This window comes from Cryptomeria japonica, chromosome 2 (assembly GCF_030272615.1).
Source record: "Cryptomeria japonica chromosome 2, Sugi_1.0, whole genome shotgun sequence".
In the NCBI taxonomy this organism is placed as follows: domain Eukaryota; kingdom Viridiplantae; phylum Streptophyta; class Pinopsida; order Cupressales; family Cupressaceae; genus Cryptomeria; species Cryptomeria japonica.
The window spans coordinates 474,134,469-474,161,340 of record NC_081406.1 but is presented as its reverse complement, the minus strand read 5'-3'; the positions used below and the strand labels follow the sequence as shown (position 1 = coordinate 474,161,340).

Here is a 26,872-nt window from a genome sequence, read left to right as displayed (position 1 = left end):
TTGATTTTTTTTTCAATTAGTTTAACCAATGAATATTGAAAATTAAAAAATTTCCAATAAAAATTCTCTAGTGTAAAATTATTTTTTATTTTAACTGATGATAAAAATACTATTTTTCTTAATTTTTATTGATTTATGTAACTATGAAATTCAAATATTTCACAAAAAAATCACATTATTATGTCAGATACATCATTTATTACTACGGTACATCATTTATTAGTGGAATAGTTGTAAATGATGACATAATATACATCCTTGCTGTGCACGCCTTCGAAAAACCCACTCGTATACTTTACAAAATTATAACTATTATCTTTGAACTTGATCGGGCTGTCTCATTTAATAAGCATGTCGACTCATTCGCTAATTGAGACCGTGAAAGTCCAATTTCATTGTTTAGAGTGGAAGTAAATTTTTTAAAAAATATTTATAATTCCAAAGTATATTGATATACCTGTACTATATTTACTTATAAAGATATTCGTTCCACATGCTTATTATAGATTTACTTATAAAGATGCAAATTCAAATTCAAATTATCTTAAATTAAAGAATTAAATGTAATGAATATGTTTAGTTTTATATTTTTTGAGGAAATAAATTTTATATATTACTAAAAACTTACAAAAAATAAAATTTCAAATTATCTTAAATTAAAGAATTAAATGTAATGAATATGTTTAGTTTTATATTTTTTGAGGAAATAAATTTTATATATTACTAAAAACTCACAAAAAATTAAATTTCAAATTATCTTAAATTAAAGAATTAAATGTAATGAATATGTTTAGTTTTATATTTTTTGAGGAAATAAATTTTATATATTACTAAAAACTCACAAAAAATAAAATTGAACCTCTTTTACCCATGTTTAATGATTTGTCTATTGTATTAATATAGATGTCTTACATATATTTATGTAAAAGTATCTAAAGAAATATATCTTTTAAAAATGTTTATAATAAATTCGATACTTATTTACACAACAATATATTAATATTTAAATTTTTATTTGAGCAAAAATAAACACTAGAATATGATAATTATTGTTGAGTTTAGTTTCACTTTATTTTTAAATATAAAAGCTAAAATTTTAGCTTTAACAATTTTAATATAGTTTATATTTTTTCAATATTTTATTTATAGTACAATTTTAATTTTTAAAATTTAATTATATTTATGTTCAATTTTATAATAATATTTTATTTCTTCTCTTTTCCTCTCCATCTCTCTCTCCATAATTCTTCTACAATCTACCCCTATATGTCTATGTTATTGTCTCTTAGCTCTCTCTATCACTATATCTAGATATCTCTCTCTACCTCTATATATCACTTCATATTTCTATCTTTATATTTATCTCTCCCTCCATATATACTTATCTCTTACATCTCTTTCTATCACTTTATCTTCTCTATCTCTCTCCATATCGCCCTCTCATTCTATATCTCGTCTCCATCTACTTATTTCTACTTTTCTTTTTAACATCTCCATCTACCTATCTACAAATACTAACCGACTATACAATTGCCCGAGGTATTAATTTTTTTTCTAAATATACATTTATAAATTCTACACAAAATAGATAAACTTAAAAAAAATAATATTTTGCTAAATATACGATGTTTAATGAGTATGGAAGGATATTATTAGTTGACGGTAAAGGTAAACCACTCGAATTAGAGCTTCGTCGAACAATTTAGGCTTTCCAATGTTCTTTTCCTCCGTCGGTTCCCTAAAACCTGAAAATTCCTCTACAAAGCTCTTAAGCCTTTCTTCGTCTGCTAATTTATGTCTTAATTTACTTTGGTTGAATCGTTTTCGCTTCGGCACTAACAGAACAGGGCTGCTTTCGTTTATTACTTGTGTGAAGAGGAAATTGCAGGTAAAATTCGTTTGCTGGTTTGCTGTTCGACCTTGGTGCAAGAGTTTCGTCTAGGGGTTTTTTTGTACTTTTTTGTTTTATATTTAGTATATTTATTTTTAAGTTTGTTTTCTGGTATCAGAGAAGCAATGTCTGCGAAGGAGGATTACCGTGTGTTTGTTGGGGGTCTTTCGTGGGACACCTCTGATAGAGAGCTGGAGAGCACTTTCAGCCGCTTTGGCAAAGTTTTGGAAGCCCAGGTGTGTTATAATATTATACCCAAGCCCCAAATCTTACTCATTGCGCTGCCATATTGTCAGAATCCGTGTCATTTTGTTTTCTTAATCCTGCTATTATCTGGGCTTGAAACCCTAAGTGGAAATGGTGGTGGGTTTTTTTTTTGTGAACTATAAAGCACCTTTTTATGACTGAGTTGCTCACGCAGGGTTTATTAGCTACTTCGGAATGTCGTGTCATAGTCTTCTCCGTCAATAATTAAGAAATGTTAGGAATAATTTTTTAGCGTTACTAGCTTAGCCGACTTGCCTATCCAAGTCAGAGTTTTATTTTTCGGCTTTAGCTATTTTATGAACGTTGAGAAGATTTTTTCTTCGGTTATCTCGATATCATTGTTAGTATAGACATCTAACTATGTCTGGTTTTGGTTTTACTTTGTTGGTACCTTGTTAAGTCGTATGTGCCATGGATAAGTGAGCTATTTTGCATTGAGTTTTGTCAATTTGAGCTGCAAACAAGGTTTTCTATTTTTATTCGTTCCTGAATATCTTTAATTTTCTTTTTGGCGTATTATATATCCCAGAGCCTCTTTATTTGTCTTGATAGGCGTCCTTTCGCTACACTCTTATTTCTTAATCATAAAATATGTTGTCTTTGGGCTAAGGGTCATGCTTTATCAGTTATACAACTTATACTAGCCACATAATATGCAACTCTCAAATAACCCTCGATACATACCATTTTAACCACAATGCATAGTTTTTCTTTGATATCAACAGCTGTCGTTCTTTTTGCCTATGATTCTTTCCTACGGTTTATTTTTCCTTTGAAGTCAATCACATTACATAATGTTCTTTTGGTCAGTAAATAGCAGTCAAGGGGAATGCACCCATTATATTTAAAGTATGAGAAAATTTACAGTATCTGCTTTTATGTCCCAGAAATTACACCAACATTGCCACGGGCAACCTACTAACAGGCTCCAAGCAAGCAAGACTGGTGGCCTGCCTATCATATTAACAGGCCCCATGAGAGAAAAAACGGAGACCTTCATACCACTTCTACAAACTTACAACTGTGTTCGTTCTCTCAAAAAAGCAAAACAAAAACGGGCCTATTTTATTATTTTACTTCTAACTCCCTATATTTTTGTACCTCTGCATCCACGGCTCCAACAGCAGCTTTTTCCTTGCGCTTTTTGGTCAATCATATTGCATAATTATTAATGATGAGAAATTGGAATTGTTTTATCATTTCTGTTGCTTATTGCGTTCACTTTGTTGCTTCCTTTCTATAATAATTGGTTTTTCTGATCTGTATGTGTTATTTTGTGCCTCACTGTGCCTGATTTATAGTTTCAATGGATGCAGTCCTCTGTGTTGTTAAGCCACCTTGTATTTTTATGTTGCTTATTGTGCCTATTTTTGTGTCTTATTTTTGGTGTATTATATATCCTAAAGCCTCTTTATTTGTCTTGAAGTAGGCATCGTTTCGTAACAATCGTAGTTTTTAATCATAAAATATGTTGACTTTGGGGTAAGGGTCGTGCTTTATCAGTTATACAACTTATGCTAACCACATGATATGCAACTCTCAACTAACCCCCGATGCATACAATTTTAACCACAATGCATAGTTTTTCTTTGATATCAACAGCTTTCGTTCCTTTGCCTATGATTCTTTCCTATGGTTTATTTTTCCTATGAAGCCAATCACACTACATAATGTTCTTTTGGTCAGTAAATATCACTCAAGGGGAATGCACCCATTATATTAGAAGTATAAGAAAATTTACAGTATCTGCTTATATGTCCTAGAAATTACACCGACATTGCCGTGGGCAACCTACTAACAGGCTCCAAGCGAGCAAAACTGGTGGCCCACCCTATCATATTAACAGGCTCCATGGAAGGAAAAATGGAGGCCTTCATACCAGTTCTATAAAATTACAACCAAGTTCGTTCTCCCCAAAAAAATAAACAAAAATGGGGCTATTTTATTATACTACTACTGACTCCCTACATTTTTATACCTCCACATCCATGGCTCCAACAGCAGCTTACCCCTTGTGTGTTTTGGGCAATCATATTGCATAATTATTAATGATGAGAAACTGTAATTGTTTATCATTTCTGTTGCTTATTGCGTTCACTTTGTTGCTTCCTTACTATAATCATTGGTTTTTCTGATCTGTATGTGTTATTTTGTACCTCACTGTGCCCGATTTATAGTTTCAATGGATGCAGTCCTCTGTGTTGTTAAGCTACCTTGTATTTTTTTGTTGCTTATTGTGCCTATTTTTTTGTTTCAATGGATGAATGGAAGTCTTTTCTGAAGATACTCTCCTGTGCCAAGAAGCCCTTTGCCCACATTTTCTGTTGTTCACTGTGCCTATCTTTGTTTCAATGAATATCTTTTCCCAGATGTCCTCTGCACCAAGAAGCTACCTTGTCATATTTTTCTGTTGTTCAGTGAGCTATTTCTTTCCTCAATGGATGCCTTTTTTTTATAAAGTTTTTTATGAGAAGCAACCATGTCATATTTTTGGTTGGTTGCTTATATATATATATAGAGAGAGAGAGAGAGAGAGAGAGAGAGAGAGAGCAGGTTAGTGTTAAAAGATAAATCAGATGGTTATAACTTTATATATCATAGGCATATTACTTGGAATAGGGATTTACTTGCCAGAATTGTTGTGGCTTTGTTTCACACTTATTCCTTTTAAACACCTCCTTTGTGACATTTTGTTGTTAATTTCTTGGGAAAGATTACTTGCATTTCTTTCATTATGAACTTTATGATCAGATTTTTGGAACTCATATAACGTGATTTCTTATTACTCTTCCTTAACTTCTATGTCATGGTTCATTTAAAATACTATAACATTCCCTTGAACTTAAAATACCTCGGACCTATGATGAATATTATAGTAGATTTACTAATACAAATGAATAAATAACTTATTTATCGAAATGCATAGATCATATCAGACATGCCTAGAAATGCATAACAAATGATTCTCAAGTTCTTTCCAGAAAAGAACATTTCCAAGTGCCTGATAAGATTCTACCTTGTTCGATTGTTTAATTCTCTTGTGATAGAAAATGTTTGGTAGCTGCTTGGCAGTTTTCAGCCTGTCGCATGAACACCCCAAAGTAAGATTTAGAAAAAAGTTGTTTAGGGTGGAGTTATGCGAACAAATCAAATGCTGTAAAGAGGACATCGGGGAAAAATAATATAGTAGGAGAAGAAGTAAAGCAACAATACAAGAAAAGTATGTTATAGGGGTAATAGTCACCAAATGCACTTCCGTGGTTTCAAGTGCTTTATTTTTCTGCATTACTATTTTTCTCCTAGGTTATTCATGATCTACTGGGCTAAGTTATCTAAATCGGGATTGAGTATGTGGGTGTGTTATGGCATTATGACAATTTTTTTCCTTGGTGCTGGGTATGTACTTATAAAAAACATGTAAAAAGCATTAATATATACATATTTGTAGCATGAAACAGGATAAATTTAAGAATACTACATTATCATGATTGATACCAGCTTAAAAATTAAGTAAATTTCTTGAATAGCTCCTCTATTCCCATCACAATAATAATAATATATAAAATTTGATATACAACACACAATAATATATAAAATTTGATATACAACACACAATAATATATAAAATTTGATATACAACACACAATAATATATAAAATTTGATATACAACACACACACACACAAGATTGCATGGGTACGGGGGGTACTTGGAGATGCTAATTCTTTTTTAATATAATTTAATAATTTATAGAAAATCTGAAAATATAGTGACATTGAACTTTCAAAACAAGAATTAACATAAACTTCGAAGTTTAGGTACATACATGTGAAATGAGTCAAATCAAAATGTCATACAATCATTGTGTCAAAGTTTCAAACTGATTAGTGATTACATATTGAAAATAGCTTGATAAGCAGCAAGCTGATACACAAACAAAAAACTGAAAACAAAAGTTAGAAATCTTATATTTATCATCTACTCTTCTTCGCCATTATCATCCATATCAAGGTCCTCAGCTATGAGGCTCTCCAAATAGTCATCACTCTCAAATTCAGGTTCCTCTGATGGTAGAATAATAGGGGATAAATCAGCTAGTCCATCTGCTTCAACCACTTCATCCACAATGGCTGCAACTTCTTCGTCAGGTGAAATTTGATCCCATTTTGCTGAAGGACCCTCATTGTATCCAGGATATACATGAGAGAAGACAAAGTGAGCTATGAATGTACATTAGTTTCTTTGTTTTCTTTGATCCTTATTGGTTCCTTTTTAGTGAATGAATGAACCCATAAGTACTCCAATTTCTCTCACAAAATGAAGTACTCCAATTTCTCTCACAAGATGAAGAGCTGGCTACTTGTGAGAGCAATTGTATTGGAAATGATTGCAACCTAGGGGATTCACTTCCATGGTTCTACCACCACTTTATAGGATCTTTCTTTACTTTCATATCATATACAGCTTCCACGGAAGCAAAATCACCTTGCCCACATGAAAACTTATTCCATTGAGTCCTCATAACTGAAGCTTCCTCATCTCGGCCATAAATCTTTTTAACTACAACCCAAAATCCCTTCATTACCTCGCTATCTTGATGTGGAGCCCCCCTTTTGGTCACTTTCATATCATACCATTTGGGATTAAGGGCATAGGCAGCACGATGAAGAGGTGTGTTAAGTTTGTTCCACCTTCCACGTTATTTTTCCTCTATCAAAGTATATAGAGAAATATCTTTTGCATCAATATCTTCTTTAATCTTTCACACATGGAATCTATTGCTTCATAAGCCTCTCCCAAACATGCCTTGTCTGAATCTGCAAATGTGATCACCTCACATATGGACTTAATAAAGTCCACAACAAACTTAACATCAGCCCAAAAATTCTCATCAAGGACCATACCTCTCACTTCAACTGCAATATTTGATGTAGATTGTTTCCAAGCTGCCTATGCATCACTAACAACCATGGAACACAAAGCTCCTTTGACTTCACAAAGGCAGTCAAGAAGAATGAAGTACGAAGCAAAATGTGTATCAACAGGTTTAAGAAGTTCCACCTTGGCACATATGAACGTTTGTATCTTTCTGCCCTTCTCTATGAGATTTGAAATCCATTGGAACTTGCCAATATCTTTGAGTGCATTATTCAATGAATGTACACAACATGGTGGCCATAATATTTGCCTGTACCTCTTTTGCACCAACATGTCTGTTGCTTTACAAACAAGGGCAGCATCAATAACAACTTGGATTACATGTGATGCCCCCACCTCCTCAATGATGTCACATAGCTGGTTATGAAGAAATTTTGCATTTATTTTTGCCTTGAACAATCTACTGCCTTCAAAAAATAAGGCCCTGTGTTGCATGTTACCATGATATTAAGTAATGGACGATTCCTAGCATCTATCCACTCATCCATCACAATACTGCATCCTTCTTGAGCCCACACTCTTTTCAATGGTGCACTTTGTTCCTCTAATCGAGTTTTTTCTTTATCAACTAGAGTAGTGTGAAGCTTTTCATACCCAGGTGGTTTATAGCATGTTGGTGCATTATTGATAACATGGACCATCTCCCCATAGAATGGTGAACAACAAACATTAATTGGTATTCCATTTGCATAAAAGAATCGTCCAATTGCTGCATCAACTGCTTTTCGACCTTGCACATCAAACAATCTTCCAATGGGGTTTGAGCTGCCAATGTGTGGTTTTTTGTGAGCTTGTTCAAATGTTACATCTTTAGAAAGCACATCCACTGCTGACTCTATATTATGACTGTAAGCTGCAGCAGTTGCCCCTGTTGTTGAAGCATGAGAGCTTCAAATAGCAATTTTTCCATCAACCTTTTCTTGTTCTCTCATAGCATCATATTGTTCAGACTCATTTGTACAACCTTCAATACCGTTACATGGCAAGTGAAGGAAATGAGCCCTCATCATTGTGTAGGTACCTTTCAATGTCAATGGACAAAGTTTGCATTTGATAGTGACTGTTCCACCTGATTCTTTCAGTCCTGGAACACGGTCAACATACTTCCAAAGTGGGTACAACCCTTGTTTTCCTCCACTTGACAATTTGAATCTGAACAAATAAACAACAAATTAAAAAATAAAAAACTATTAGGTACAGTCACTGCAGTGATTAACTTTCACTGTTTGTCATATGTTCTCAGCTATGAAAATCACAGTCTAATTTTAATTTCTAATTTTTTTTTTCTGATTTCAATTTCTGAGTTTTATGGTGTTAATAACAAATTATATTTTCAATCATAAATTTCAATCTGGAATAAAAACTATGTACAAAAAATCAGATTAATATTCTGTAAAACAAACAATATTACTGTTTTTAAAATTTATTACTGTAATAAATTTAAAATACAGTACTACTGTTTGTTTCACAGTATATCTTAAATTTTCCTTATTTTTAATATAGCCGTTAGCCGTTTCCTCTGTCCCCAAAAATGGCAAAAAAAAATCTGTTCTGTAAACTGGTCTCCTAAAAATCCGTTGATTGGTTGCAATTCCTGTGTTGGTGCATGTATCAAGTCTCCGTGTACTTGACACTTCTTGCATTTTCTGACAAAATAATAGGAGTCTTTTTCCATGGATGGCCAACAGTATCCAGCGCACATGATTTTCTTTGATAAGGAAGGACCGCTGGAGTGAGACCCACAAATTCCTTCATGTACCTCTTCCAAGGCCTTTGTTATCTCGTCCTGTTCTAGACATGGAATGAGAGTACCATCAAGACTTCACCGGTATAGGGTTTCGGCAACGATAACCTATATATATATGTAGTTGTATAAGATCCTACCAAGGAGGGTGCTATATATATATAGTTGTATAAGATCCTACCAAGGAGGCAGCACCCTTTATAGTGAGAACAAATCCTACCAAAGGTGTAGTGCCCTTATACTAAAAATAAAAATTGGAGTACATCATTGTTTCTTTTTGGAATGCTATATTCCAGATGCATTTGCCTTAGAAGGCCTGTAGTGGATGAAGGTTTGAAGTCCAGTAGCCAACTTGTCAGCCATTGTAACTACTTGTTGTTGTTGTGTAGCTAGGTCGGATCCCTTCTAGGGCCGAACTAGTGCACTAAATGCCAAGTGGCTTGTCGGCCTTGGCATTTGGATATCTCAGTTGTATGAGTCTAATTTGGGGCAGGTCCTATTTGGGCAAACCATTTATGTGTAACTTGTGATTAAGTTAAATGTAACTTGCAACTAAGGGAGACTCATATGTAACTTGTAACATATAGGTCTGACCCTATCCTTGGCGCCAAAAGTATATGGCCAACTTGAGATCTATTAGGAGGTATTGATTCATATATATGCAAGGTCATGATTGCATCAATAGCAATGAATTCAATAACATGAAGGACATGTAGTGTGCTCGGGGGTGACGATAAGAGCTTATCGTCTATGGTTGCGAAGGCAACAGATCTGATGTTTGCCTGTGGTTAACGAGCACCACCATAAAATCAACAGTTGTAAACAAAAGAGGCATGATTAATACTGGTTGTCATATGATATGTATTAATATTAAATACTCTTATCATTTATATTAATTTTAGTGTTCTCTGTTTGTTAGGTTGGCTTTTAGTGTTTCCGGTTTTCTGGGTCTTGGCTGTTGCTGTGGGCTGCCTATTAGTTCGTGAAAATCTATTCTATAACTGTTTTCTGTCTGCATGGTCAAAGGATTAAAATATTTGAAGTACTAAAACTGATGAAAAGAATGAAATGCAGTATGCAAAACTCACGGAATTTATGAAACATGATGTTTATGGGTTTTTAGAGATCAAAAATAAAAGAAGTCCCCTTCAAAATCTGTCTGTGACTGGTATTGGTGCAGAAACTTACTGGAATTATCATGTAAGCATTAAAATCACCTTGGTTTACCAGCTGCTGACTTCGTTCAATTGGTTAGTACCCTGTCTGAACCCTCTGATGAATTGACACAAATTCTGATTCTTAGACATTTCATACATAGAATTGGCTTAGTTTTCTTCTGCTTAGGTAATATAGTCCAAATTGTACTGAAGAAATTTTCTGATGTTTGAGTTGATATTTCTCGTTTTCTGCATCTATAAAATAGAAAATAATGCACGATTTTGCCTTTGAAGCAGTGAACACATACCCTGTTTTTAATACTTAATCCTTTTTTTCTCTGGTGTTGGCAAAATATTTAGTTTGCCTTTGAAGCAGTGAACTCATGCCCTGTTTTGAATACTTATTTTTTTTTCTCTGGTGTTGGTAAAATATTTAAGTGGGACGTTATTATGTACTGCCTTATAATGCAGAGTATTCTGCTATCAGAAAACCATCATAGATTATCATCAGAGGACAGATAATTTAGGGCCCAGAGCTATTCTTTGTTACTATACTTGCATACATATATCAATAATGCAGGTAGTTTGTATCCCAAAACTTCAATTTTCTGCTTAATTTGAGACTGACTCTGCTTATAAGTTCCTACTGTTTATATGAAGAGACTACTTGTAATTCCAATGGAGGAGACACGAGTCAACAGTCGCTTTTACTGAAGCTTGAGAATAATAAGATATGGTGCTGATATGAAATTTGGCTAAACAGTTGAGCACCTAACTAAATAAATTTCATATTTGTTGTAACAGTCTTTAGACTTTGGATGGCAAGAATTTGGTAACTTAATATAAATAACCTTTAGAATGATGAGGCAGTCTAATTTGAGAGAGGAGATTGTCATTTGTAACAGTTGATGGTGCCTTTTACTTTGTGGCAGAATTTTTGTGAAGTATTTTTTTTTAAGAAAATGTGTTTGAAGAATAGTAAACAAATTGTTACAAAAAAATAGATTAAGCAGAAAGGCTTTTATGGTTCCAACTTCTTTTTTTCGATCAGTAATATAGTATATATTATATTAATAATTCAAAAAAATTTATGTCCACCTTGTATGAGTAACTTTTACAACCAATATCGGGCTCCAAACAAGAAAACCAGAGCACCCAAAAAACCCCAGCACCCAAAACATTCCCAGACAACACCCTTCGCATGGCTTACCTGTTACAATTATGACACAAAACCAATACTGCCGTCCAGAGCCACATACCCAAAACCCAAATAATCTGTTGGCAAAAAATGGGGAACCAAAAAACGTATCCCCAACACACAGAGGGCCAAACCAGACATGCCCAAGACCAAAAATGAGACCCAGATAGAAGAAACAGAGTGAAAAGACTCTGCATCAACGCACATTGCCACCACCTGAGCCACCCACCAACCGCTTCCTCTTTGTCACCCTGCCACGCTTTTGTCCTCGCATACCCCTGCCTCCAGCCATTCCACCCGCAACCACCAATGCGCCACCCTCAATAGCCTTCATTGAATCCCAAGCAATAAGAGCCTCCGCCTGATGCTCGTCCCGGTTGTATTCCGCTGGCCACCGCTTGAAAGGGAGCAATTCGTGCAGCTCAGCCAACCCAGGGTCCTCAAAACCTTCGCTAACATCAAATCCTGCACCAGGAATAGCCCATTCCAAGACCAAATTCTGACCCACCAACCACTCATCGCCCAAAATCGAACGAACCGCCCACAACACATTATCCGTTGAATCTCCCAACTCCAGACCCTAAGCAACCACCATTGTCACTACATCCATATTAGTCCTATACGGATGCTTCGCTTGCAAGAAAATTTCTCCCAATAACATTTCCATTAGCTGAATGAATTCCTCATCACCCAACTTGAAGAGACCCTTCATTCTCCTTGCCGATACCAAACTGAAGAAAGTAGCTTGGGGTCTGGAAGTGATGAGGGGGAAATTTGCTTCCATGATTTTTCTTGCCACCTCAGTTTATCTGCAGAGCAAAAAGAAAAAGGCACCACCGAATACTGCCTCTCCCAAGATATTGCCACCATAGCGCCTCAAGTCCGATCAATCAAATCCCCATCATTTTAATTAATGCTGATATCAATTCACTGCAAGCCAAGGATTTCAATCATTAAGAGAAAGGGTGTGAAAATCCTCAATTTGTACTTCACCAATACTTCACCAATTTCATTAAACTTCACTGCCCACTTAGAGAGGGAGTCGTCCACCTCATTAGCTGTACGTCTCGCATGTCCAATATGGAAGGACCGGACATTTGCCAATTCACTTTGGATAACCACTATGTACTTCCTCAGGTGCCATGCTTGAATCTCCCCCAAAATGATGGCATTAATAATAATAAGTGAGTCACCCTCCAAGTGCAAGTTTGTAAAACCAATTTTCTTCTGAAATTTGATCGCATTTAAAGCCGCCAATGCTTCCGCCACGTTATTTGTGCCATCATCAATTCTTTGAGCCCCCATAGCAAGGATATTCCCTGTTCAATCCTGCACCACATATCCAATCCCTGATGGCCCTGGATTTCCCTTTGATGCCAGTCAAAGTTAATCTTCAGCCATCCTTCATCAGGACATCTCCATTCATCCTTTACGGACGTAATTGGATTCGGATGCACCTGATTAAGCCCAGGAACCAACTTTTTATTGTTCCCAAGAATATTCATCAAAAAAATTATTAAAATTGATTGCTGTGTCTTTTTACAAAAATCAGCACTCGGTGTGAATCAATTTTTATAATGTTTATCAATTGCACAATTGCTTCTTCAGGGACTTTTTGTTTTGTAGATAGAAGGTATTGACATTATCATAATTTAAATGTTTTATAAAATTTCTATGGTATTTGCAGGTGATGCTAGACAGAGAAACTGGTCGCCCTCGTGGCTTTGGCTTTGTAACTTTTTCTGATATGCGTGCCATGGAAGATGCCATTGATCAGTTACATGGAAGAGAACTAAATGGGAGGAACATTTCTGTTAACAAAGCTCAACCTAAGGCAGGGCCAGATTCTGATTATGGTTTTGGTGCCGGTTACAATTCTGGAAGAGGGGACTATGGTGACAAAGCACCAGGACGATCTGATTGCTTCAAGTGTGGTCGTCCTGGGCATTGGGCAAGAGAATGTACTGTTGGTGGTGGTGGTCGGTTTTCATCACGCTCCAGATATGCTGGTGCAGGTCGTGGAGATCGTTTTGGAGGGGATCGTTATGGTGACCGCTATGATGACCGCTATAGTGGTGGTCGATATGGTGAAAGAGACCGTGGTGCTGATAGTAGGGATAGATATGGCAGTCGTGATCGATATGGCAGTGATCGCTATGCATCTGATCGTTATGCGCAGAATGGATATGGAAAGGAACGGGGATATGATCGTGATGCTGCTCCTGGTAGGGGAACTGACCGTTATGTTAGTGGTGGCCCTGCACGCTATGAAGGAAGCTACAGAGAAAGACCAGCACCCTATGACCGCCCAAGTCGTGGGCGTCCAGCTTATGATGATCGCTATTAATGACTGAATAGTTTTTGTGTTTTTTAGTGGATCTCACTGATGAATGTTACTTTCAGGCCATCTAGTTATAGCAATGAAAAATCTGTGATTGATTGTGGCCATGCTAGATATTGCAGTTGTACTACATGATCATGATTCATGACCAGTTGTTTTCATGTTGATAGGATTTTATTTCAGCAGAAGTTGGTACACACAACCCACATGAGTGTGGTTTTCGACTTGTTTTAAAGTGCATCTCTCTTTAGAAGAGATTGACAGTGCCTATGATAATCATCATATTTTGCAGTGCTTTTACCGTTTACTGTAATATTAGAAATGGCAGAAATCAGCAACATGTTAGTGGTTTATTGAATTTGTTTGGCAACAGTTTGGTTTGAGATGAGACATTATCCTTGAAGCTTTTTAGAAACAGAAAGTATCATGTGGTAAGTTAGAGAGACTGCAAGTGGACGCTTGGCTACTGTTTTATTGGAGGTTGTGCAGATGATGAGACACTATTTTTGATATCTGAGCAGTGAATTTATTGCACATTTGATTCTTTTTCACTAGACACTGCTGCTTTGGTTCCTGATGGATTTCTGTTTAATACTCCGCTTCAAAAATTTGGTGACATCAGTGCGTATGACAAGATCTTCAAAATAATAGATTTTTTGGTAAGTTCACAACAAAATCCAAGAGATTTTTGGTTATCAGATTGCATTAACAGTAGTAATATTGTACATCAATTGGTGCATTACATTGAGATCTCCAGCCAACCTAGGTGCACATTGCATGGTTAACATGTCAAACTTTTTAGCAACCCAGATCGTCTGCAATCTGATTAATCAGCAGAATAACTGAATTTGTTCGCCCCTCTGCAAGTTGACATTCCGAAGGTAGAATGTAATAGTGTTTGTTGGCTTGCCCAATTATAATTTATCAGGACTTTGCCATGTGATGGTGGCACCATTTGCAAGTTAACAAGCATAGAGTTAAATGACTTGTGATGATCAGAGATGGATGTTTGCCACAGAACTCTTGACTTGTTTTCTGCATGAGTTAGCCCAGCCAATAGCATCAAAAGCTGTAAGTTTGAGGTATACACCAGCCATTGAGAGTTTAGAACTGAAATAATAAAGATTGAAGCCTGAGGCAATCCAGCCTGTGTTTACAGGTTTGAAATTTTCCACACCCATTTTCTGAGATCACTCAATCATGTTTTGCAGTGTGAGATCTATCAGATTGAAAGAAGCTGCTGCAACTTTGAGATGATTGTAACTGTGTAATTTAAGTGGCAGAATTTGTTTTTCAGAGAAAGGGTTTCCAATCTATCTGACTGGGTGTAAAGAGCTGCCCCGTAAGGTTGGATTATGTGATGGCTGTGTAAGAAGTTCCGAATTATCTAGTAATACTAATTCCCCCATGCCCAAGCAAGTTATTGATAGGTACATCATACATGTCATGAGAAGGTGAAGACTGATTATAGCAATGACTCGTCCTTTCTTGATACTTAGCCCTTACTCCTCCCCATTAAATCATTGTCAAACTTCTTGATGCATTTGCTTTCTCAGGAGCATAAGATTTGAGAGTGCAGGCAGATTTCAACTTGTTTTACCCTATTTAGAATGGGCTGAATGATCAAAGAAAGGGCTACTAGCAGTGGCTTAAGGTGCCTTTAGGTAGGCCTTACTTTAAACCTATCACAGAACAGTTACTCCTCATAACTCTTTATTGGTTTGCCCAATTATAAATTTATCAAAACAGTTAAGTTGTGATGGTGTTACAATTCATAAGTTGACAAGCTATAGAGTAAAATGACTTGTGATGATCAGAGCTGGATGTCTGCCACAGAAAACTCTTGATTGGTGTTGTGCATGAGTTATCTCTGTCATGAACATAAAAAATAGTAAGGATAAAATGTACACTGGCCAGCAAGAGAGTAGAACCATAACGATCAAGGTTCATATTAAGTTTTGAAGACTTTCATTACTATTTTCTGAATGCACTTGATCATATTTTGCAGTGTGAAATTTATCAGAAGATACTGCAACTCTGGGATGCCTTGAGCCTTCTCTAATTTTGGTGGCAGAGTCTGTTTTTCAGGAAGAGGGTTTCTGACCTGTGTGACTGAGGCTAAGAACTACATCAGAAGTCTATTCCTGAAAATGTTGTTGAAAGGCATGTGTTTCCAGGGAATATTATGGACGATTACAACCATGACATGTCATTTCTTGATACTTGTCCTTAATGCCTCATATTAATTTAACATTAAACTGGATGCATTTGGAACACAAAATGCTGCCCAGAAGTCGAATATTTGGGTCTGCAGCTGGATGACAACTTGTTTTGTCCCATAGTTAGATCTTAGTTAAACCTGGTGACATCCATATGCAAGCTAAAATTTAAACCTTTCCCAGATGGCAAAATTTGAGTTGCACGCTGCTTTGATTTTCCTTATCTTAGAAGATTGGGACATCTATTTGAGATCAGATCATCTTTCAAATTTTATAGTGACAACTCTATTAGTCAAGTCCTTTATTGCTTTTAATTATATTCTGTTTAACTTTTGAAATTAGATTCAGTGATTCTGTGGGCTAATACAATGATATACTCTGAAGGAGATTCAATTTACCATAGGTTGAAAAACCAACAGCTAACATGTCTATTACCAGGTTACTATCGTGTCTTGCAATTTTTAGGATGGTTCTCTTCTCTCTGGATTTTAGATGTACCCTAAATTCAGAAGTCAACAAATAGAATGTCTCTCACTGGGTTATGATTGCGTCCTTTTTGGTGTTCGCAATCCCTAGGAGTGTTATCCTATTTCTTTGATGTCTTTTTACTTGTATTGTTTAAATCTAGTCAGGAAAGAAATGGTTAGGGACAAATCTTTCCACTAAATTGTTTGCATAGATGGTTTGATAAAATAGCTGTCAAATTTTGTACCTTGACTGTGTTAGAAAAAAGTTTTCTGCTCGCTTGTTTGCATTGATGTTTCAAAACCCAGTTGCCTGCTTTGTTGTCTTGCAAGCATCAGGAAAATAACAGTTTAATTTTGCCACCTTTTGTTTTTTATAATTTAATTGAAACCCAGGGTTGCGTAGCAGTTGAGGTATGACAAATATGTTGCATTGGCACCGGTAGCGTCCGAAAAATGGTGTAGTTGCGACTCATGGGCATTCATTGACTCTCTTCAGCATGCGAATCACGATTAGAGCTAACCCAGTAGCTGAGGAAATAATCCAAGGAAGAAACATGCGAGTCAAATTTAGTATTTGATGATGATGCATTGGATAAAGTGCAACAGATTGGTAAGTTACAAGGAGTGAGGACTTCTGAAGTAAAGCTTTTGATGGGTCAATCCAGACCAATGAACAGGTAGAAGCTGTGACCGTTGGTACATACTCGATCTTTAGTCAAAGTGGTTGTTTTCTTCTAAAGATAGATGCTTTTGGTTACAAATCTTTGTTCATCCAAATGTTTATGGAATAGAATATAACTAAATTTGATGAGTAAAACTTCGTGTGGTTCTTGAGCATCATCTGATCACTAAAGCTAGTATTTTAATGTCCATACTGATATGTAAATGCCCATGGAAGATATTTTGGGTTTTTGATTAAATGATATTCGATAATATGTAAAGCTTTTTTTCATGTTCATCAAATGGTTAGGCATTTTCCTAACGTATTACCATGTTCATCAAGTGGTTAGGCATTTTTATAACATATTACCATGTTCATCAAGTTGTTAGGCATTTTTCTAACATATTACTTTTGCAGTTAATGTTCAATTTCTTGTGAATGTACGCGAGTGTCTTCAATTCATTTACCGAACTGCTATGGCATTGGGATAGTTTTAACATTGATCCAAAATCTTTGTCAACATTTCATACTGAGGATTTTCTACCTTGGCTAATTTTGCAACGTCGGGTTTACAATATTTTTGTTGTCATTATTTAATTGGTTGAAGTGTTATATCCTTCGACCATTTTCTTTGACATAAAAAGGTACCACATGTATTAATGTCAAAGAAAATGGTTTTTAAAGATATACCAGAAAGTACTAGTAAAAACGATCTAAAATGCATTTTGAATAGTTAAAGGAAATAACCGTTCTCCTAATTAAAAATAATGACAAGGAGCCAAAGAAATTGCATACCCTAGGCTGCAACATTAACACGTTGACCTGCATTAAAATTAAAATTTAAAAATAACGAACTCACATTTTTTTGTAAGGTGAATTCAAGTAGATTCCATATTAAAACGTGATTGGACCAGATAAGTGTCATTTAGTGAGGTATACATTTAAGCAGGGTTAGTATATATAGATATATTATAAATTAAGTTTTAGTAGAGTTTTTTTGGATTCTAAGGAGTAATAGAGACGAACTCTTTAATACATTTTTTGATCGTATAAAATTGCATACGATTTTATGTTTTATATGGAATGCGTTATTTTAGATTAACCATTCCTAATGCTAACTTTTTGAGGTTGTAGGTTTGCCACGAAAAATACGTGCAAGGGAAGATATTGAGGTTTTTAATTAAGAAATACAATTTATGATATTTGTATCAGGATTTAACTCTAGTTTTTGAGGTTTTTAATTAAGAAATACAATTTATGATATTTGTATCAGGATTTAACTCTAGTTTTTGAGACATTCATTAATTTATATTTTAAAGGCAGTAGTTCATATGAACCTATTTTATGTGAAAATGAATGTGTTAGAATTCATGATTGTTGAATTCCACAGTGCTCAATAATCACTTGCATGCAAATACCTGTCACGTACAAGAGAAAAACTTACAAACGAGAGTGCAAGAATAATTGGAGACAACTGCAAGAAAGAATCAAAATTGAATTAACTTGCTAGAATGACTAAATACAATGAGATCAATCCTTTAATAAAGGAGATCAAAACCCTAAAGCAAACCTTAAGGGTTGAATGCATGAAATAAAATAATTATTAAATGCTTAAATGCTTAAATTTTTATAATTATTAAATGCTTAAATTTTTTTCCTAAATTTAGCTTAAGTGAAAAAAGAATTGATTAAATTAATTAAGTAAATAAAACCTTTTACTCTAACACCCTTTAAGATGAATTTAGGGAGTAGCTAAAAAGCTAAGTGCATGAAAGCAGCTACATGCAAGAAACAACTACATGCAACAATGCAAATTTGGCTCCCGACAACAAGGCTTGATGAGGTATCAAATTACAACATGCAAATCTTTGTAAAGTGGAGAAAAAGAAAAAACCCAGTGGGAAAAAAACTCCTCCAAAAAAGAGATGGAAAAAAGAAAGTACAAGTGCATGTCTCAAAAGTCTCTCTCAAAAACATGTGCATAACCAAACCCCCCATGAGAGAGGTTTGAGACTCCAAAGCCCCTCAAGAATGATAGAACCCTTGTGTCGATAGTCAAACCAATGTGTCTCCAATACGGAAGAAACAAAGGTTGAGGACAAAGACGAGGATACCCCTAAACAAGAGGTGAAACTGGAAGACCTGGATGATGCTCAAAGAAAGGAGAATGCATGATGACGCTGTAATGGAATCCCCAATGATGGTGGAACAATAAATGTGCCGAATCTGTTATCTGAGAGGGAATGAACATCCTCTGAAATATCCTCAACAACTGGAATAGGTGGCTCGATGCATGGAGCTACAATATCATGCAATCCTGAAGAGGAATCCCATTGAACAAAAGTAATCTCAACAGGAGATGGAGGTGTAGAAATCACAACACTGGTCTCAGGGACAATACACAAGTTCAAGTGACTCAACTTCACCTCAACATGCTCTCTTAAAGAAAGAGTGATTCTCCAACAGTGGAGATGGTGGACCAAAATGAGAGAAAGAGTACAAGCGGGAAGAACGATCAACTATCCCTGTTGCAACAATATTGCTAGTCTCAATGTCTTTGACGTGCACTAAATCTTGAGTGAACTCAACTGTCTTCCTTGTCCCACTGTGAGTAATTTGATAGATGGAGAGAAGGTTATAGGACAAAGATGGAACACATAATACATCATGAAACGTACCATCATCAATGTCGATAGAACCTTTCCCACATATAGTCATAACAATATTGTTACCTATCAAAATGTGTGGTGTAGGAGAAGCCTCAAAAGACGAGAAAATATCTTGAGAAGATGCCATGTGATGTGAAGCACCTGAATCAAGCAACCACCTAGAAGGTGGACTAACTATTGCACATAATGCATGACCCTTCTTATGTCCTGTCCATCTGTCTGGAATGAAGAAGACCTGTGAGAAGTAGAAGAAGAAGGAATATCAATGTTGCTCTTTTGAAGAAGAGTTGTCAAATTTGAAACCTATTTTGCAAATCCATCAATCTTCTTCTCATAGCACTGAGACTCATCATGATTTGGCTTGCTGCAATAAGCACACTTAGGTCTATCTTTCTTCGTTTTTCCCCCTTAGGAGGAGGTGGGCCAAAGGATTGCCGTGAACTAGAATCTTTCCTAGGCTCTTTGGTCTTCAGCTTCTGTGGCTCCTGAGATGACTGTACAACCAATACATGGTTCTATGATCCAGTGTGAGAGTTCAACTGGGATATCTAGGCCTATTCACGAGCCAGACAATCACAAAACACCTCAAAAGTGGGCATGGTATGACGTGCCCCCATAACATCCATGGTGGAGAAAAAACAAGAGAAAATTTGAAAAAGACTTCGAAGCTTAGTAAGAATCAGGTAGATGCACTCTATATCTGTCTTCGTAGTACCAATACCCTCCAACTAAGATTGCAATGATTTGAACTTCATCAGGAAGTCATCAATGGTAGGAAAGGAATCAGGTGCCAAAGAAGTCAACTCTGCCTCAATCTGTAAAGCCCAAAACTTGTTGATGTTGCCAAAGAGAGTCTGAAACTTGATCCACTTAGCCTGAGGTGTAGTGCAATCCTCAAGGTGGAACAAAAGACTATCTAAAATATTTAGAGAAATCATCCCCATGGCCTCATCCATGCGGTTCTGGTGCTGCATGATCTCAAATGCATGAGTCAACTAAAGCTAAACCTCATCCAAATAGGACCATAACTCCTTCGCCATACGAAGGCAAGTCATATGTGTTTTCTAGGTGTGATAATTGTGTGGACTGAGCCGCTCAATAGAGGAAGGGTCTGCCATGTGAAATAGAGGAAAAATGCCCCCACAATACAGAAACCCAAACCCTAGCAAAAATCTGAAAGCTGGAAAGTGTGAAAAAACAAAAAGCACAAATGACTGATCTTTGTGTACTTGATGAATTTTCTGATAAAATAATCTACAGATCTGGATAGAGCATTCCAACACCTTTTCAATTCCTATTCGTTTGCAAAAAACTGAGTTTGTATGTAAAAGATATGCCCTCAGAAGCGCAAAAAAAGAAGTTTCAACTTTGATTGACAATAAATATAGAAAGACAAAAAAATCAGGAAAAAATACCTTTTGAAAACGATCTGGCTCGGAAAGAGCTTTCCGACGATATATAGTTTGTCGAAAAACACCTCCGTATGCTCAAGTTATGAGCAAAACACCAATCGTTGCTTTTTTAGAAATTTGAAGGGCTGAAAATAGAGAAAATCATCTAAATTTAGAAGAGCTCCAAATTTAGTGGGTCTGCCAGATTTGTTGATGTAGATGATGACGTCATCAAGGTACCTGTTGATGCATGCTTGGTACATACTATTTTGTGTAGATTTGACTTTTTTTTTTTTATTAAAAAAAACTTTCTTTCAAAAAAAAAAAATTTGCACCCTCCCAAATATTAGAAAAAATATTTATGCATATTTTTTTTTTGATGCAAGTAGTGACGTGCGTGTAGGTGGTACAACCGTATGGATATTTGTGCCTCGAAAAAAACATGCCAATAATAAATCATGCCCTAGATTCCCTTTTCATAAAAAATAGACAAATTATATATCAAAATTCATCTCTGTTTACTAGATGAATTTTATGATAAAATTCTCTGCAAATCTGGATAGAGCGTTCCCACACCTTTCCAACGCCTATTCGTTTGCAAAAAAATGAGTCCATATGCAAAATATATGCCTCCAGAAGTGCAAAAAAGAAGTTCTGACTTTGACTGACAATAAATGCATAAAGACAACAAAATTAGGTAAAAATACCTTCTGAAAAGGATCCGGCTTGGAAAGGGCTTTCCGACGATATAGGGTTTGTCGAAAAACGCCTCCGTATGCTCAAGTTATAAGCAAAATACCAACCATTGCTTTTTTTGAAATTTGAAGGGCTAAAAATAGAGAAAATCAACTAAATTTAGAAGAGCTCCAAATTTAGTGGGTCTGCCAGATTTGTTGATGTAGATGATGATGTCATCAAGTTACCTTTTGATGCATGCTTGGTACGTACTATTTTGTGTAGATTTGATTTTTTTTTAATTAAAATTTTTTTTTCTTCAAAAATAAAAATAAAAATTTGCACCCTCCAAAATATTAAAAAAATATTTATGGATGATTTTTTTTTTAACCAGATTTTTTTTTGATGAAGGTAGTGACGTGCGTATAGGCGGTATGATTGTATGGATTTTTATGCATCAAAAAATGTGCCAATAATAAATCATGCCCTAGATTCCCCTTTCATTGAAAATAGGCAAATTATATATCAAAATTCACGAAATCGACTTTCTAAAGCTGATGGCGAGGTCCGTTTAGGTCCAAAATGCTCTGAATTTTCGGGTTCCTCCTTGAATAGAGAAAACCCTAGAACTTGAAACCTTGTGAAAATGTCCCTATATGTCCGATTTCAGCGAAACAAAAGGTGATCTTGACTATCTCGAACTTTTTGGATCTGTTTTGAGATTCAAATTGACCCCAGATGCACAAAAACCTCGCTGTAAGGAAAATCTCAAATTGGACGAATATGGTGCGTTAGGTCTAGAACTCTGATACTATGTTAGAATTCATGATTGATGAATTCCACAATGCCCAATAATCACCTGCATGCAAATACCTGCCACGTACAAGAGAAAAACCTACAAACAAGAGAGTGCAAGAATAATTGGAGACAATTGCAAGAAAGAATCATAATTGAATTAACTTGTTAGAATGAATAATTAGAATGAGATCAATCCTTTAATAAAGGAGATCAAATTGAATGCATGAAATAAAATAATTATGAAATGCCTAAAAAAACTTTCTAAATTTAGCTTAAGTGAACAAAGAAAAGGTGACTTAATTAATTAACCAATATGATTAAATTAATTAAGTAAATATAACCTTTTACTCTAATAGAATGGTCTATATGAGAATGAATAGTCTACTTAGTAATCTTTGCATCTAAGTGAAGTTGATAAAGATGAAATATTGAACACAAATTTAATTTCAAGACTGCAGTTGAAATCTAAGAAATGTCTAACTCTAAAGAAAATTAAAAAAATACCTATAATACCTATACAATTCCTTTTACACTTCTATAAATGCATTACCATGTGCATTGCATATTTGAAATATTGATTTAAAATTTAACTCTTATGAATTTATTGTCTAATCCTCTTATTTTATCTCCAAATGTCTTATATAAGGGATGCTCTAACACATTGCATGTTCAACGTAATTAATACATAATATTTTGTAATGTTTTATAATTTAATTCTTTGATGTCTCTATTTGCCTTTCACAAAATTTGAATGACATGTTATTGGAGGATGTTGTATTGAAATAAAATGTTTGATGAGGCACTTTTGAACTGCGTTGGTAACCTATGATACCTTAACATGTGAGTTTTTCATCCAAGCCATTGGTAGAGAAGCATAGAAAATAAAATAACAAAAGGTGGTCTTTGAAAATTTACTGAATGGAATGAAAATGATTATGTTTTTTTATTGTTATAGGGATGGGTCATATCGTCAAGTACCAACGATATTGTACGAGTCCATTAGACATATTATGGAAATGCCACTATTTCAGCAATATCCATCTTGATTATCCTTATCATATGATGACTACAACTCTTATATTTGAAAACAAAATATGGATGGCATAAGGTATGTTTTTGCAATCTTAAGATAGTATATTTTATTTTCTAAAATAGGGAAGGAGAATGAGTAAGAGTTGTGAACCATTGACCTACACTTATATAGTGAAAGTGTATAGTTGTCCCATTTTCAAATAGAAAGAAAGAAAGAAATTATTGATGATAAATGCCCCTAAATTCTCCACAAACCCCTTGCTGATTAGGGATAAGATACTACCTGAATGCAGATGGAGTTAAATGTATAAGAAAAAAAAGATGAAATCAAATGCAACATAACAAATAATTAATTAAATTTAAATTGTGAGAACCCATCATATCTTTCCAGCAAATCGATACTACCTGTATCATCATACATGTATTGTTCCTCTATCTGTTAACTCTAATAAAATTTCAAGGAATTTATGTAATTTAATGCACGGAAAATAGAGCAAACAAATAAATACATTAAAAACATAATTTAAAACATAACTACTTTGCTCAAGCAAACCTGTGATTCAGTGATGAGAGGAAATGTGTTTGGAACTTTTGTTAAAGTCGAGATAAATGATGCTGCTACAAAGTATGGGAGTAGATGCTCTCAATTATTGTAGCACAATATTAGCATTCTTTCGGATAAGTTGCAACTGTACTAACTTAAAAAGAGGAGCTCTTGTCCATGTTACTCTCGTCCAGTTTGCTGCTCACCTTGGCTCTTGTTGCAGAGATTGGTCTATTGCTTGCCTCATCTCCTGTCGCAAGAATTCCCCCGTCCTTTACGTTGTCGAATGATTTGTCTGGTGTAAAGGTTGGTGCTCGTCTTCCCCCGTCCTCTACGTTGTCGGATGATTTGTCTGGTGTAAAGGTTGGTGCTCGTCTTCCCCCGTCCTCTACGTTGTCGGATGATTTGTCTGGTGTAAAGGTTGGTGCTCGTCTTGGCTTCTCATCATGTTGAGATTCTCCTATTGTTTTGGCTTCTCCAACTCGTGTGTTGTTGACCCTTGTTCACGGGTCTATGGTTGCTGCTCACATTGGTCCTGTGCAAGGTGTTGTTGCCCCTTGCCGAACTTTGTCAACTAGCATAGTTTCTACTGTGGTGGATGACACTTGGGTTATCTTTGGCGTTGAGGCCGTTGGCCCTATAGGTCTGGTGTCTGGAACTTCAGCGGGGAATCGTAGTTTTGCCCAAGCAGTTGGGTCTAGTCTTGTTCGCACTCGGCGAGTGAATCGAGCTCTATTGTACCAAACAATCTTTGGTGTTGTTATATGGTGTGGATGTGGCTAAAAATGAGGATTTCTATTAGCGTAGAGGTTTAGTGTTTCGTATCTCCAACCTCTGGCCTTCTCCACTTGGAAAGCTGGGTTCTGGCTTCTTTCAAGCCCATTGTGGCTGCTAGATTGAATTTCTCCTTTGTGTTAAAAGTTTTTTTTGTTTTGACAAATGACGGAAAAATTGGTGTTGGGTCAACTATGGGTTTGGAGAGAGCACTCTTTCTGATAAAATCCTAGTCTTATTTCTTTAACCTTCTTATTGAACCGTTGTGTGCATCTAGTGTGGGTTAGACTTCGATTCTTCTCCTTTAGTTTTGGAAGGGTTCTTGTTATGAGACAATTGACAATTTGGTTGGTTATTTTTCTAGGTTGATGATTCCACTTCTTATATGGAGCATTCTACTTTTTCTTGCATCTGGGCGGATATTAACATTTCCAAACATCTTCATGAGGATGCGGTTCTAATAGTTGTGGATACACCTTGGATGAAATTGTTGGATTATGAGGGCCTCCCCTTCATATGTCGTCTTTGTTTTGCTATTTGTCACATGGTTTTGGATTGCTCTCTTTCCAACCATAAAGGAATTGCTACTTGGTGGAAGAATGCTAAGGAAGATCACTTAACTAACCAAGATCCAGTCTCTTCTAAGGATGGGTCTTTAGAGGATTCTGATAAGTGTCTTTCTTTGGTGTGGCTTTGCCATGCCATGAGGTCCTTGTTGAGGTTTTTCCTGCTACATTTTTTACTTTTGTTGTGCTTCCTCTCAGCTTAAATCTTGTGGTTGATGACTATCTTTCATCCCTAGTAGGGTGGTCACCTTTTATTTATTATTTGTAATGGGATCTTGGATGACAGTATCACTTGGATTGTAGTTTGTAGGATTTTGAAATTATGAATAAGGGGTGACATAGACTTTTTAGAATATAAGTACATGGTTGATATTAAATCTTGTATTGCATGGATTATGGAGTGAATATGGAGGTGAAAATCATGGAAGAGTTGAAAATTATTTTAATTTTTAATTAAAATAATGATTATGACTCAACTAAAATTTGATGAACGAGTTAAAAGAAGTTAATTATTTGCATGAAACAATTTATTAAGTGCATAGAAGAGTTCAGTGATTACATAGATGAGTAAAACAAATTATATTGGTGAATGAGACTAGAGTATATTAAGTGAATTGATTAGACTGGATAGTCAACTAAGTTAAGTAGATTTTATGTTTTGATAATTTGCTAAATGCATGGAGGAAAGAATAGCATGGGAGGATAATTAATCAATTATATGTGCATGGGAGTTGCATGATATTTTAATTTTAATTAAAATAATGTTTATTGCTCAATTCAAATTGATTGGGAGAAAACAGATCATGAAGTAGTTAATTAAACAAGACAATTAGGGGGAGTTGATTATTTCCATAAAATAGCCAACTGATTGGGTATGTTTGAGTGAATTGATTAGACTAGATTTTATGATTTGATAATTATTTAAATGAATATAAGTACATATTCAGTAGAAATAAATATTAATTAATTTATTAATAGATAATAGATACAATGATAAATGAATAAATATGAATAAATAAATAGAATTAAATAGATAACAATTTATTAAATTGATGAATAATATTAACTTAAATTTATTAAATATCTAAAAATTATTTAATTAAATCGTTATGTTTTAGGGATCCTAGGTAATGAATGGGTGATCAAGCAATGTTGCGTACTGATGGACTATAGTCAGATGATATCAAAAGCAACTTTATTTTAGTATCTACACTAACATAAAAACATGGTAAAATTAATACATACTTTATTAGAAAATTACAAGAGATCTTACCATTCATCCTTATCCTTATCAACCATTAAATACCCACACAAAGAGGTCATATGAAGTGAAGGTTCTAATTTTTAAATGGGATGAATGGACAACTAAGTAAACCATAAGCACAATGCATGAAGTGAGAAAGGAAGCACTATTAGGAAACCTAACTATTGAACTAGTAGTGCTCATTCTAGAAAGTTAATGAACCAAAACATAATACATATGGAAAAGATGGTCCAAGAAAGAAAAACAACACAATTTTTTCCAAAGCCAAATAACTTGA

At 35.2% G+C, this 26,872-nt stretch overlaps 1 protein-coding gene across 1 annotated transcript; it reads left to right on the top strand.

Moving 5' to 3' along the window:
• Positions 1–1,618: 1,618 nt before the first annotated feature.
• LOC131048821 (glycine-rich RNA-binding protein RZ1C) lies at positions 1,619–13,893 on the top strand. Its single transcript, XM_057982921.2, has 3 exons — positions 1,619–1,888; positions 2,010–2,127; positions 12,882–13,893. Exons 2-3 carry the CDS (start codon positions 2,017–2,019, stop codon positions 13,539–13,541), a joined length of 771 nt encoding a protein of 256 aa, XP_057838904.1. The 5' UTR covers positions 1,619–1,888; positions 2,010–2,016; the 3' UTR covers positions 13,542–13,893.
• The last annotated feature ends 12,979 nt before the right edge of the window (positions 13,894–26,872 follow it).

Coding starts and splice junctions, on each gene's coding strand:
- LOC131048821 (XM_057982921.2), top strand. CDS start 2,017: ATGTCTGCGAAGGAGGATTACCGTGTGTTTGTTGGGGGTCTTTCGTGG. Junction 2,128..12,881: donor GCAAAGTTTTGGAAGCCCAG/GTGTGTTATAAT, acceptor TGGTATTTGCAG/GTGATGCTAGACAGAGAAAC.